The 14,815-nt window shown below is 44.7% G+C and overlaps 1 protein-coding gene across 2 annotated transcripts in view; it reads left to right on the forward strand.

Moving 5' to 3' along the window:
• LOC138497449 (transcription initiation factor TFIID subunit 4B-like) overlaps positions 1-9,703 on the forward strand; it is a 927,656-nt gene extending 917,953 nt beyond the window's left edge. For both annotated transcript variants that reach the window (XM_069620942.1, XM_069620943.1), the window contains one exon: positions 7,890-9,703. In XM_069620942.1, coding sequence (XP_069477043.1) covers positions 7,890-8,057 — 168 coding nt within the window. In that variant the 3' untranslated portion in view covers positions 8,058-9,703. The remainder of the gene's footprint in view (positions 1-7,889) is intronic.
• The last annotated feature ends 5,112 nt before the right edge of the window (positions 9,704-14,815 follow it).

Here is a 14,815-nt window from a genome sequence, read left to right on the forward strand (position 1 = left end):
TGAACTCCCGGCTATTTGTGTTAACCCGCCTAGATGTCTGTGCAAATGCTTGATGCAGCTCATGCACAAACTATCTAGGCGCTTGGTCTTCCCCTCACTGCAGGTTGTAGGCTGCCTTGTGGGCCTCCTGAGCGTTCCTGTGAATGGAGAAATGCTTTAAGACCATCTTTGGTGACCTCGGTCCTCCAGCCCTGCAAAGAAGCTTGAGTATTCCGGGGAGAATGTCCATTTGACAAACTCCATGGTATTTTTATCATTCTTGATGCCAAATTAAGTCCTCATTTGGTCTTGTTCTAGATGCTCCCATACTGAGTATTTGGCGTTCTTATGGTAGGGAGTCATAAAGCTCTTTATGGCCTTTTATCTACCGAATTGGGTCTTTCACAAGACTTCTCTTCTGTTTGGCAGACTTCCTTTTCTGCTGCCCCTGATTCCACTTGCCCTCTAACTCAGAGCTGCTACAGTTGGTGGTCCGCTCCCTACCTCTGAGACTGGGAACATGTCTTGGCCTCAGCCTTCCTGTGCTTTCTGGGCCTCATGCACTCCTGGATCCTAGTTGTGTTGGAGGCCAGGCTGCTCATGAGAACACTTACATTATTTCTCTATTAACGGTCGCAGTTCCAAGGCCGCTTGTCAGTTCTTTTACAGATCTCAGATCCAGTGGTACGGTATCTGGCGTGGTGGGCTGTACGGGACTTGCTGAGAGGCACGTTGTTTCGCCGACATTGGCTCCAGGTGTTCACAGTCGCATCTGCCTGGTTGGGGTTCTCTTATCGGAGCGGACGGTGGTCTCATGTAGAGTCTCTTGAATGCATAAACTTGCTGGAGCTGAGGGCAATCCGGCTGGCTCTGGTCTCTTTCCTCCCCTCTGTGAAACGCAAGACTGTACTGATCTTGACGGACATTTCAGTGGCCGCAATTGAGGTAGTATTGGAGTTCTTGCCTCTGTACAGAGAAGCAATATGACTGTAGTTCTGGGCTCTGTAGAATTTAGTCTCCTTGACCACATCCTATCTGGCTGGAAGCGAGAAAGTCACAGCGGATGCCTTGAGCAAACAGACTTTGGCCTGCCACGAGTTGGTCTGCCAGGAAGGTGCAGATTTCCTTTTGGAGAACTTGTTAAGTGGGCCTCTTCACTTGCAATGTGAACAGGAAGTAAGTTTTTCTGCTCCAGGGAATTTCCTCATTGGGGAGATCTTTGTGTTCCCGCCGATCCCTGTCATTCTGCTGGTTCTATGGAGATTGCGCTTATTGTGAACGGCATTGATCCTGATCGCTCTGACTGATCCCGGTATCAGTCAAATTTTTGAAAACACATGTTCGAAATGCCATTTTATCAAACAAAATGCTGAAAAAAAATTCCAAATGGTTTCTTTTTTATTTTGTTTTATTTTTGTTTCGTTATTTAAAAAAAGTGGGTTGGGTGGGAACCCCCATTTTAAAAAAAAATTTCTAATTTTTTAAAATTCTATTTTTTTTTCTTCTTTTTGGCATTTTGGTGTAGCAAAAATGGCATTTCGAAAATGATGTTAAAAAAAAGTCACTATAAACCACTGATCCCAGAGAATGTAGTATCTGTAGTTCCTGGACCTGTCCATCTGCCTCCATGGAGCTTTCCAAGGAGAGTCGACTTGCTCTCCAAATTGGATGGTCATGTCCGCCACCCGAACCTCAGAATCCTGAACCTTTGTGCTTGGCTATTGATATGATATGACATTTATAACGCGCCTATACACAAGTGGCTGAGTCTTAAATACATTGAGGCTTAAATACAAGGAGTGTGACTTGTCGGACAATGTCCTTGATGTACTCCTCTAAGCTCGGAGGCCCGTGATAAGTCACTTTATGCCTGCAGGTGGCAAATATTTTCAACTTGGTGTCGGAAGAGCGATCTGGACCCTTTATCCTCTCCATTATCCCCTGTTTGGGATTTGTTTTTTTCCTTGCCATGTGGGCCTGCAGATTGGCACTGTTAATGTATACACCTTGCTGCTATTTTGGTTTTCAAGAGGTCCCCTGAACAGGGCTCGTTCTTCACATTTCCCACTGTCATGCAGTTCTTGCAGGGTTTGTGTAACTAGTTTTCTCCACTTTGTTGTCCCGGCATGGGAATTTAAATGTGGTTTTGGCATTACTTATGGGAGCGCCATTTGAGCCCCTCATTCATGTTCTATTAGAATGCACACCCTTAAGGTGATTTTCCTGGTTGCCATCTTTTCAGCGAGGCGGGTCAGTAAGCGCCAGGTGTTCTGTTAAACCTCCCTACTTGTTTTCCTTCAAGGAGAAAGTGACTTTGATAGTGAGGCCTTCCTTTCTTCCTATGGGGGTCTCAGATTTTCATCTATCTCAAAAGATCTATCTTCCTACGTTTTCTTTTCTTTCTCCACCTCATCCTTCTTAGGCAGAGGAGCGATTCAATCGGCTGGGCCCAGTGCGGGCCCTCCTCTACTATGTGTCTCGGATGAGAGAGTCTAGGAAAGATGACAAACCTTTTGTTGGTTACACTGATGCTTGTGCTGGCAGGGCTGTTCCCAAACGGTCCTTGTCAAGGAGGATCATTCTCTTCATATCGGAATGCTACGATCTGGCTGGAACAAATGTGCCCGACTGTCTCGGAGCCCAATCTACCAGAGGAGTGGTTGCGACCTCTGCCCTGCAGAGGGTAGTGCCTGTGCTGGACCTTTGCCAAGCGACAACATGGGCTTCTCTGTACAAGTTTGATAAGCATCACTGCTTGGACATCTTTTCAGGAAAGGACGCCCACTTTGGTAGTGCAGTCCCCCAGACTTCTCTGGTCTAGTTGGTGCACTTGCCCTGCTCCCTCCTCCAGATTTTCATACTCTTTTGGGAGTCCATCTTAGATGGGGAGAGGGGTGGGGGGGACTGTGAGGGAGAAAGGAATCAATTTAAAGAACTAATTACTTGCCTCTCAGCAGAGTTATTTCTGATGAATGTTCCACCCACAGATTCCTCCTCACCCTCCCTACCCGCCCCTCTTGCGTTCTGTGGTCTGTCAGTGCTAGGGAAAAAGGGTGAAACAGAGGTCACGGGATGCAACACCTCGTATACTAGCCCTGACGTCCTGTCTGGCATGGGGTGTGTAGAGCCGATGCAGAGTTGTGCCCCCTGGCTGCAGAAAGGTTTCCAAAGAACAGCTGCGCTGTGTATTGGATTATCATAGATGAGGAATCTGTGGGAGGAACATCAGAAAATTACCAAGAAGTAAGTAATTTGCTCTTCCTGATTTTTCAAACAGAGGTGCTTTTTTTGTAGACATCCGGTTTTGCTTTAACTGGTTGAGAACTTGTTAGCCAAGAATTGTCATTCGTGTATTTCATCTTGTTCCTGAATCTGAAGTTCAGATATCGCTGCACAGTTTTGATTATTTCTTCGACATAGAAAGAACTGTACAGTTTAAATCCAAGAATCGTTTTTTTTAATGTAGGTTCTCCTGGGCCAGAAAAACCCAAATCCATGCAGAGGGGCTGCACAGATAGTTGAGGCAGAGACAGCTTTGTGGCTCCCCACACACACACCCTCAAGACATTTGCAGTCCCGTTATTTGGGCTAGGCCTTCTGTATTCCGGGAACCTTGTTGTATGGGCTCCAGTTCTAGAGTGGATGCCCAGTTTGGCCAGATAATCCTTTGCACATTGTATGGGTAATGGATTTGATTATTTTGATGTGTATAAGATTTGAAGTGGGAGTATTTTACACCTTCGTTATTCATGTTGAAAATGAAATTGCTTTAGTCAATAATTGACATTGCTAATGGTGGGAAGAGTATAAAAGATATATTCGAACGTATTTGTTTGTAATCCATGCATCAATGCACCTAGTAATTCATGGAAATTAAGAGAAGTTTACTTTACAGTTCCCCTTTGGACTAGGCAATACAAATATTAGATCTCCTTCCTGTGGCACTGCTCAGCTTGGCCCACTGATCGAAACAAAATGAAAACATTGGTTCAGGTTCTTCTGTAGTTAATTTCCTGCTTTTTACTGCCTGATTTTCTTTTGGTACTTTCCCTTTTATAGGGAGTTAAGTGGCTGACATGCCGCTCATCTGTAGGGATTACCCTAATTCTGTCTTCTGAAAAGTTAACATAATTCTTGTTGCACATATAGGACTGAAACAGGGGTTGGAGAGGGTGTGGGGGTCAGGAGTTTGCACAAGGGAATTTCTGTAGTGGCGTGTGTACACGCATGCTTTTAAACATTATTATTTTAAAAAGCAAATGCTTTTTCACACTATGCACCAGTGCTGTCCCTTTGTTGATTTATTATGCACCTATACATGTGTTTCAATGTGCAACAAGGCAGGTGGGGCAAAGGGGAGGATAAGACAACGATTTTACTAGGCCTTGTGTCATTGAGATTGTGCAAGTGTGCAAACAAGAAGTGCAGGGGAAAGCAGCAGAGCCCCGAGTTAAGTGCTGGGAGGTTGGGACTACAAGGGGCAACCCCAGCCCAGTAATGCAAGGTTACCCAGGAGGCAGTGCAAATGGGGCGAGGTGACAAGTGCAGGGGGACTGGGGGGCAGACTTGAAGGACAGCCAGGCAGCAGACAGAGCAGGAGCATGGGAAGTTCAGCATGGTAGAGGGAGAGAGAAACAAGAGGAGAAAAGGTAGGTCTTGAGGAGTTTCCGGAACTGAAGGAAGTCTGGCTCAAGGTAGAGAGGCAGGAAGTCCATTCCAGAGGGGGGGCACCTGCAAAGGAGAGAGTTCTACCCCCCACTCTCTGCTTGGAGAAGCAACTCACCTGCAGAGAGCTGGAGGTAGACGAGAAAAAGGTACTTGGGAAGAGAGAGTTGAAGGTAGTAGTGGGCCACTGCCCCAAAAAACCTTGTTGACGATGCAGAGCGTCTTAAACTTGATCCTTGCAGCCAGTGGGAGCCAGTGGAGGGATTTTAGGGCCGGAGAGCTGCGGTCCCTGGGCTTGAGGCGGCGGATAAGTCTTGTGTTCCTGTTCTGGATGAGTTGAAGAGGGCTAAGAGTAGAGGCAGGCAGATCGAGAAAGAGGCTGTTGTAGTAGTCCAGCTTAGAGAGAAGTAGAGCTCTGTAGACAGTGAGCTTCTGGGGGAAGGTGAGAAAAGGGAGAATACATTTGAGCAGGTACAGCTCGAAGTGGACCTTCTTGGCAAGGATAGTGATCTTTGGAGAGAAGGAGAGAGTGGAGTCGAAGATCACTCTAAGGTTTTTTGCCTCACCAGAGAGTGAGGGCAGAGGACCCAAGGAGGGCGGTCAGAGTGGGACCATGAATGCGAGAGCAGGGGTCCCAATGAGAAGGATCTCAGTCTTGCTGGCATTGAGGCAGAGATGGTTACAAGCGCATCATGACTGAATAGCAGATAGTCTGGAATGAGCGAGAAGGGGGCGGCGGCAGAGGATAGCCTGAAAGAGAGCTCTGTCATCTGCATGACACTGAAAGTTAGAGGTAAAGGTAGAGATCGGGGGGGACAAAGGTGCCAGATACACTTTGAAGAGCTGTGGGGAGAAGATAGAGCTCTGTGTAACACCACATGTAGAGATGGAGAGGTGGAGGAGAGAAAGGAACTAAGCTGGACCTGAGAGGGTTGGGTCAGGAGGAAGGAGGTCAGTGAAGTCAGAGCATGGCCAGGATGTTGTAGGTGACTGTGTCAAAAGCAGAGGAAAGGTCAAGGAGAATGAGTTCGAGGGAGAGGTAGAGTTGAGATTTGAGAGCAGATCTTCACAGGTGCTCAGGAGTATAGTTTCTGTGCCTCCGGTTGCTCTGAAGCCAGACTGATGGTCATGGAAACAGCCAACAGATTCAGTGTGGAGGGTAAGCTGGGAGTTTGCCAATTTCTCCAGCATTTTGCCCAGGAAAAGAGCAATAGAGCTCAGCAATAGTTTGCCAGAGTGGAGAGGTCGGCAGAAGGCTTTTTTTGTTGGGGGTGCGCAAGTCAGTGCTTGAGAAAAGAGGGAAAGTGCCAGTGGCGAAGGACTGATAACAGAAATCGACCAAGGCTGGAGCAAGAGAACCAATGGATACTGTAGTGGGATTTGCCAGCTCCTTGCAGATTTTGAAACGTTTGACTGTTAGAGACCGCAGAGATGAATGTGCACCCTCTTCTTAGAGGAGATGGAGAGTTTGTATTGCCTTTGGAACAGGTGACGGGCCAGTTTGTCAGAGGGTGAACCTGATGCTCCCCACTTTCGCTCAGCTACTCTGCACTAGGTTTCAAAGCAGCCAAATTGGAGTTTGTACCAAGATTTGCAGTTTGTGTCGGGCTTCAGGCGGATCCTCATAACAGGGGCAATGATAGCCCGAGTGTTGGAGATGGAGAGGTGAAGGTTGGAAAGGGCTGCGTCAGGATGGCAGTCAGTTGCAGGATTAGGTGGAGGGGAGAAGGTGGAGGCAAAGGCAGTCGCTGACACTCACTTCATAGGTAGAATGACAGCGAAGGAAGGTGGCAATGCTGTGAGGGCCTTTGCCAAGGGGACATGAAGTTTAAAGTTAAAAGAGAGACGAAAGTGGTTAGTCCAGTAGAGAGAAGTAGTGAAAGGATTAGAGCGGGGGATGCCTGAAGAGATGAGCATCCAAGGTGTGGCCAGCAGAGTGAGTCAGACCAGAGGGAAGAATAGAGAGGAAAAGAGTTGCAAAGGTTGCGAAAGAGCCCAGAGGAGTCTGGGGAGCCCAAGTGGATGTGTAGATACCCAAGGAGGAGTAGCTGGGATGTGGAGGATAAGGAGAGAGGATGAGCGATCAGCCCATTCATAGAGGAAGAGGGTGAGCGGGCCAGGTGGCCTGTAGATGGTGGCCAAGGTCAGAGAGAGAGGCCAGGAGAGATGGAGCCTGCAGACCAGGCATTCATAGGAGTAGGTCTGAGTGGGGTTGATGAAAGCAGGGATCCACTCATGAAAGATCAGGACCACTCTGCCTTCGGACCTGTTGGGCCTGGGTGCAGAGAGGATCTTCTAGCGTGTCAAAATTTGTGACAGAGCTGACCTTGAACCATGTCTCGGTAAGAGCGAGAATATCCAGGTCAAGAAGTTCAAGGAGATGGCAGAGGATTGTATGACAGCAGAGCGAGAGGTGAGAGTAGCCACGTGGAGCAGGTGGCCACTAAGCCTTCTTGGGCGGAGGGGGAGGAAGGGAAGTGGACTCCCCAACTGAAATGGCAAGGAGGCAGCAGCAAAAGAGCCAGAGAAATAGTGGGTGGCATGGGAGCCTGAAAGGTGGAGGACAGGGGTTGCAGAGGAGCTAGAGCGGTTGGGAAGAAGGAGGCAACAAAGTAGCCAGAGAGGTAGTGGAAGGCAAGGGAGCCTGAGAGGAGGACGACAGAGGAGCCAGGGATTTAGTAGATGACAAGGGATGTTGAGGAAGAGTAGGAAGAGGATTTGGCTGAGGGCCCTGGGCCAAGATGGTGCTATTTAGATCTACATTAATGATGACTCTGGAAGACGAAGGGGGCCGCGAGGACCTCCCACTGGGTGCTACCATTAATGGGAGATGAGGAAAGAGTGTGAAGAGTGACCATATGACGGGACCATAGGTCAGGTGAAGGAACAACAAAGAGAATGTCGGTGAGAATTTGTCTGGAAGAGGCACTGACATTGGTGTTGATATTAACACAACAATTAGGTATTCCTGCAGAATTTCTTATTAGATGATTTTCCTATATCTAGGATTGTGACCAAGCATGTAATAATAATGTGCATGCATGAAAAGTACAACTTTTCAGTTGGGGTTTTCCTGGCATAATCTGATTGGGTACTCGTCCTGATGAGAGCAAGGTTCAATCTCGCCATCTTAATTCCAGTGACTTTTAGCGTGTTCAGTCTAACCGGTTATGTCAAAGCGCTGTGGAAAGAGAAAAAGATGTGAACGTATTTTTCATTTAAATCCCGTTTCCTTCTCTTTCCAGGGTTCACATGGCAGCACAGAGTCTTCAAGCTCAACCACTGGGGGACACGGAAAACATTTGCTTCGCCCGAGAACAACACGTGTCTGTCTCAGGGACCTGATATTCTGCATGGAACAAGAAAGGGAAATGAAGCATTCCCTGGCTTTATACCGTGCTCATCTTAAATGACATTTCATTTAAATTATTGTGACGGATGCCAAAGAAAAATACTTAATGCATTGTTGCACTATCCTGAAACTGCGCTTTCGGGAAACCAGTCGAACTAAGGATACATTCTGTTTACAGAAATGACATGTTTTTATCCTAAATAACACTTAACAACTGTAAATTTTTAAATGCTGAAATTCAGTAATAAGCTGTCTGTAAAAGGAATGAGAAATGCATATTGCATACACGTTGCCAGAGCTACAAGCATGCACGAAGTTGGCCGAGTTGCCATTTAAAAACCATTCCATGGTAGTGCCTTCCTTCAGTCCTTCATCGGAAAGGGAAAGGAACAGGAATACAAGCAAACATAGTACAGCAGGCCTGTGTTGCATGCCGACCCTACATAATCATGATCCTGCTATGAATTCAACATGTTTGTGTTAAGCCTGCTACACACAGGTTGCATATTACCTGCCTTCAAGTTGGGAAGTGCCCGATTTAACATTTGCAAATGTGAGATCCCATCTGTTGGCAAACTTGGGTGACCATTTCGTGCGCATGACGTGCCCGATTTTAAGATGGGCAAACACAGCATTTGTCATTGATGTACCATTCTATCTCGACTCTTGTTTCTTTGTTGAGAAAATTTGGAAGTTAGAGTGCTGATAAGTTTCTTCGGTGAAGAAAGACTCAAAAATGAAATAATGAGTTGGAGCAATCTTTAAAATATGTATATTATTTATTCTGTTCCCAGTGTTGATCTGCAGCAAGGGTGAACACTCAGGTAGTGAAGGCAGAGATGCTGTATTTTTCTTTTTGAAAATGTTCTACATTACCTTAATCAGTAGGATTAGCACTCATCTATGTTTTTTACTAATTAGGTGATGCACATTCACCCCTATTTTCCAAGTGGGCGGGGGAAAGAGGATGCATAAATGCAACTTATAATAAATAACTATATAAGAAAGTAGTCAAGTGCCAAAGTTAATTTTTCGTAGACATTTGGGATACAGCTTGATTTGTGGACAATATCTGTTAAATCACTTAACAGACCTTAATGTACATTAGCGTATCCCAGCACCCGTATGCGCTCATAAAGCCTTCCCATAGCCCTGCACCCAACACATGGTTTGCCGTTGACTGGCCACCTGCTCCCTTTGTAAAGGCAATACAATGTTGGATACCTTCTCTCTGTGTGCCTTTTCTTACCTGATCATCAACTGCGAACAAATTAACTTTCAAGTTCAGAGTGGTCTGTCGTTTGTCAAACATTGTTAAGAATGTATATTGTGAATCAATTACCGAACATATGAACCATACCCAATGAAAAAAAGCAACAGTTTATATTATTCCTTTTAGTCTCCATTATGGCCATGCTGCCATGTAAATTATCAAAGTGAATTGCAGATGGATATTCCACATGTTTCTTGGTGTAAAGCGGAATGCTGAAACTTATTTTTTTAAGGCAGTACTTGATCTCAAAACTGTAGCTCAGAAAAAAATGTTAACTGCATTCCGTAAACATTATTTTGTATAATTAAATGCTTCTCTTTACTTTTTATGTAAAGTGCTGCATTTTTTCCATGTTTGTGTGTTGTATTTTATTGACAAGATGTTTACAATTATTTTAAATACTTCATTAAAGGAAATATTTTATTACAAACCAATGTTAACTGGGTAAACTTGACATTGATTTGAAACCCGTGATGGCTTTTTAAATATTGATGTTAACTACACACTCATGGTATTTTTCGCTTGACTATAATGAAAAATTAATTCAAAACATTTCTATTAAATCAAGTTTTGATGTAGTGAATAAGGTTCAAAATATAACGGAGTACTAAAGGCTCAGTAAGGGTGTAGCACCAAAACTGATCTAGTAGTCAAAGGTCCAAGTTACAATTATCAGACACTGTGTGAAGTAAAATGGACAAACACTATGAAAAAGCATAAATTTCTGCCCTTACAGGATGCCCCTTTTGCAGTATTTTAGATGTGGAAGTGTTTGTTGTTACTTTTCAGCACTTATTGCTTGGAGCAAATTACTCTTAGCAATTGAGGATGGCCTTCCCTAGTTTATTAAAGGGGATGCTGAAGATAAAGTCCTTCTGTTTAACCAACTTTTGGAATTTGCTTTAATATATTTCCAGTAGGAACCATTTGCTTGCGAGTCACTGTTTCCCATCACCTTGAAAAATGTAAATCTGTGAGGATATCCAATATCAAGTGTTTGGTATATGAGTTTTTCTTTTCCAAATTGCTTTTTTCTGTGCTGTTTTGTGAGCGCTAGTTTGTCATTCATAATATTCATTAACCAGCCCAACCCCACCTTTTTATAATGCTCTAGGCCAAGCTCCTAGTGCACTCATGTGCCTCCGCTGTGATGGCCATCTTAATCTACAGCACTGGCAGCAGGACAAGTTCAAAGGTCACTTTTGCATTCTGGATGGCTTCTGGAACACAGTGCCAGCAGCCAGTGGTGGTTTTTTGTTTAATGTTTATTGAAAGAGCATTTTCCAAACAATACATTCAATTAAATTTGCACTTGTACAACAAATTCCAATCCCAATTTTAACCCCCCCAACCCTGACTCCTCGCTGAAAAACCCTCTACATTTTTGTCATTCTTGTCTAGGTTGACCTGTTCTTTCTCACTTCTTTCCAAACCAGTGTCTTCGGTCTCATCCTTTACATTATCCAAAATTTTCAGAAGTCAATTTGTATTCAATATAACTTTCTTGATCGTGTAACATGGCTGTGCGTTTCTCAATTTCCAAGATCTCCTCCCTGTCATTGCCCACTCTTTTGATCGGCATCCCCTTCTCTTTTCCTTAAGGCTAGGCCAGCTCTAGCTGCCAGCAGCAGGAAGTGTCATATGTGGAAGACTTTCCCGCTTATTTTAGTCTCTCTGTAGACCGAAAAGTACCAAGTCCAATTCCGTCTGTGCCCTCCAGTCCCTCAATCCAGCCCATAAACCTTTTACCAGTATGTCTGGGCTTTCTAACAGGACCACCATATATGCCAAAAAGAGCTTATGCCTCCACACTTTCTTCAGCACGTGGAGCTTGTGGATAAGAACCTTCTTGCAAGTCTTATGTGGTGATGTTTTCACGTAGTAGTTTCAGCCCATGCATTTTATATTGGCCTTCTATCCACGTTTTTTAAAGGTTTTCTTAAATTGCGTAGACCATAGACAATCTGATGTCATACCCCCACATCCTTCCCATCTACATTTCAGACCTTCTATTTCCCCATGGCTGGCCCCTATCAAAGCCCCATAGAGCTTTGCAATAAGTCCCTTGGTTGTGGTCTAGGTTTGTAATAACTTCTCAAAGGAAGTGACTTCTGAAGCTCGGCTTTCCATTTTGAGTTAATCAGCATGCCTGCAATTACAGGTACACGAATACTGATAGTTGGGCAATATTTAAGTGTTCCTCTAATTGTTGTATTGGCTTAACTTATCCTTTCCTCCACAGCAGCCCTAGCCTTTCCAATTCAGCCTCAAACTACCCTTGAAATCTTGGTTGCTCTTTAATAGCATCTCTAACCTAGGGCGCCCATATGTGACTCAGGGGAAATGTAGTTTAACGTGAAACTGTCAACTGCAAAAATGTTTAAAAAAATATTAAAAAGAATTTGAATGTTTTTTTTTAATTTATTTTTTTAATGGGGGTTCCCCCAACCCCCTGTTTATTTTTTTAGCTAAACCCAAAAAAACATACAAATAAAATAAATGTGATTTTTCTTTTTTTTTCCCACATTTTTTTTCAACATTTTTGTTTTCGACTTTTGCAGTCGACATAACTGCACACCGGGGAATGTCTGTAATAAGGCGGTCTTCTGCCTTTCCTCCATAGTGCCTATATTCTCACTAATATGCTGTGGTTGCTAATCCTGACGGGGAAGCCTCTTGCTTGTGCCCATATCAACCCCCTACTGTCATTGGTGTCATCACCTGATTTTTGAGTAATGACCATTGTTTCTCTGTAATTTCTTAGCTGGGGCACCAGAACTCTCAATTGCTCTGCCATAAAATATTTCTCTACATCTGGAAAACCCATCCCTCCCTCTTTGGGGAGAATCAGCATCTGATTCTAGGTTTTTACCCTGCTGAAGAAATGAATCGAGCCTCGAGACCTCCACCTGGAGCATTTGAAAGAGGCATTGAACGATCTTCCAGCGTTTTTCCTCCCAGCCTCCTTGCCTATGGCACTGTACTGCTACTTGTCTGGGAGTACTGATTATTGCTTCTGCCCAGACTCGCCCTCGCCATGCAATTCTCAGACTCTCTTCTTGTCCCTTCTACTTCTCTGTTCACTCTCCTCCACTCGGAACCATCACAACTCTCTTCCCATCCCTATCATTCTCACTTGACGTTGCTATGCTTCTACAGCTTGCTTCTACATCTCACTCTTTGTATTGCTCTTTGGAACGAGCAGTCTGTCTGCAAAGAAAAAACCTTTGCCTCAGACGTATTCCTTTCTCATTCTCTTGACCTCATTACCATTAATGAAACCAGGATCTCTCCCTCTGACCCTTGCTTCCCTTCATGACTCTGCCTACACCTTCAATCACTCTCCACATCTCACTAGAAGGTGTTGAGGTGTAGAACTGTTCATCATCCAAACTTCCTATCGTTCCTTCACCCGCTATGTTTTCCCTCATTCGAATATACCTTCTCCACAAGCACTGCCCCCTACTGCATACATTTTATCCCTCTCTATTAGCCACCTAATTTAGTAGGTCAATTCTTCAGCCTCCTGTTGCAACTAATTGACACTCTTCCCCCTTTACCACCTCAATGTCATTGGTGACTTTAACCTCCCCTCCCTCACTGCTCCTCTTGTGTCTCCTCACCTCAGTCTCCATTGCTTCTTCTCTCTGATCACTCTATAGTCTTTGCATCAATCGCCACTCTTGCTTCGTCTTTACTCCATCTACTACAACTATTACTAAGCGAGTGCAAATTTCATTCCCTGACCATCTCTGACCTATACCACTCTCTCTCTCTCCTCCAATGCTGAACTCAATTTACCGTCCACTGAAGAAGTTTTCGCTAACTTTACCACTGCTCCCTAAGGTCCCTTCTCTTCTCGTTAGCCTCATACTACATTCACGCTTAAGTACTCCCGTTCATGACCCTGCATTACACCACTTATCTGCACTCTGAAAACAACAATGGGGAAAAAGCTTTGCACTTGGCAAAGGTCAAGATGCTCCTCAGATCTCCAACTCCACCTCAGTGCTCTTCGAAACTACTCCTCTGCCCTTTATTCTGCCAAACGGGACTTCTACCTCTATCGTTTCACCTCAACCCTTCCAACCTTGGTCCCCTCAAAAATCCCCCAACTGAATTCTCTCGCCTCCTAAACCCTGCATCTCCACCACTCTATCTGCAAATGATCTTGCTCTCTCCTTTGCTTCTAAATATTTCTATCATGCGATCTATCTTGCTACTTACCGTCTATCCCCTCCTGCTCACATTTCTCCACCACTCCTACCCTCCTCTACTATGTCTTCCTTTACCCCCACTAACCCTGATGAGATTCCTTCCTCATGGCTAAACCTTCCTGTGTTCCCACTGTCACTACACATTGTGAAGCACATGGCCCTCCTGGTGTTGCTCCACATCTAATTTCCCTTTTCAACTCCTCTCTTGACAATGCCACTTTTCCCTCATCCTATGTCAGCTACTGTCTGGATCCTAACTGTCGTACTAATGTTTGCCTTGTTTCTCTTCTACCACACTATTCCAAAATCCTAGAGCGAGTAGTATTCAATGGACTCCCTTGATTTTTCTCAACTTCCGTGACCCCCCTCAATCTGGCTTCTGACCTCTGTTTTCTACCAATACAACTCCCATCAATGTCAGCAACGTCATATCTTCTGCATGTCATGAGAGCGATTCACCTATTCTCATTCTTCTCAATCTCTCTGATGCCTTCGATACTGTCAACCAGTCTGACAATCTCGCTACATTATCACTCCTTGGCATAAGAGATCAGGCCTTTGCTTCGTTTGCTTTATACCTTGCCCCCAGACACTTTCAGGTGTCCTGGAACAGCCTTAGTTCACCACTCACTGCCCTACATTTGGAGTTCCCCCAAGGGTTTGTCCTTGGTCCACTTCTCTTCCCTCTATACTTCAGCTCATGGCAACCTGATCTCTTACGGCTTCTCCTATCAAACCTTTGCTGGCATTCAGGTCTTTTTCTCCTTTCCCTCCTTTTTCTGATCAGCTGTTGTCAAAAATGTCAGACTGGCTATCTGCTTTCAAATATTGGATGGTATCTCACTTTCTCATGCTAAAATCCAACAAGACTGAAGTTCTCTATTTCCCAGCCAAACAGGCCATCTCTTCCTCTCCCACTCTTCTCTTCACTCCTGACTACCTTCCTTACTTTGCTTCTACTTATAATCTTGGTGCCATCTTCAATCTATTACACAACTTTTTATCTCCAAATCTGCCACTGCAGCCAGACTTGACTTTCTCAATATCAGAACGTCTTCATCTTCTGTTCAATACTCCTGAACCGTGAATATCTTCCTTAGTCCTTTCTAGATCTGATTACAGTGCCAGTCTCCTCTTTGGCCCTCCCAATGATGCCTTTTCACCTCAGGACAAAGTCCTCAACTTCGCCACTTGCACACTTTTCAAACTTTCTTGATTTACCTCTACCGCCTCTGCTGGTCACCAGATTGGCTGACTGGCTATGAAACCTAGGGTTAAGTATAAACCTCTTCTAATCTGCGAAACTATTTATGGACTTGCCCCATCTAC

Source organism: Ambystoma mexicanum, chromosome 5q (genome assembly GCF_040938575.1).
Source record: "Ambystoma mexicanum isolate Mex_15411 chromosome 5q, UKY_AmexF1_1, whole genome shotgun sequence".
In the NCBI taxonomy this organism is placed as follows: domain Eukaryota; kingdom Metazoa; phylum Chordata; class Amphibia; order Caudata; family Ambystomatidae; genus Ambystoma; species Ambystoma mexicanum.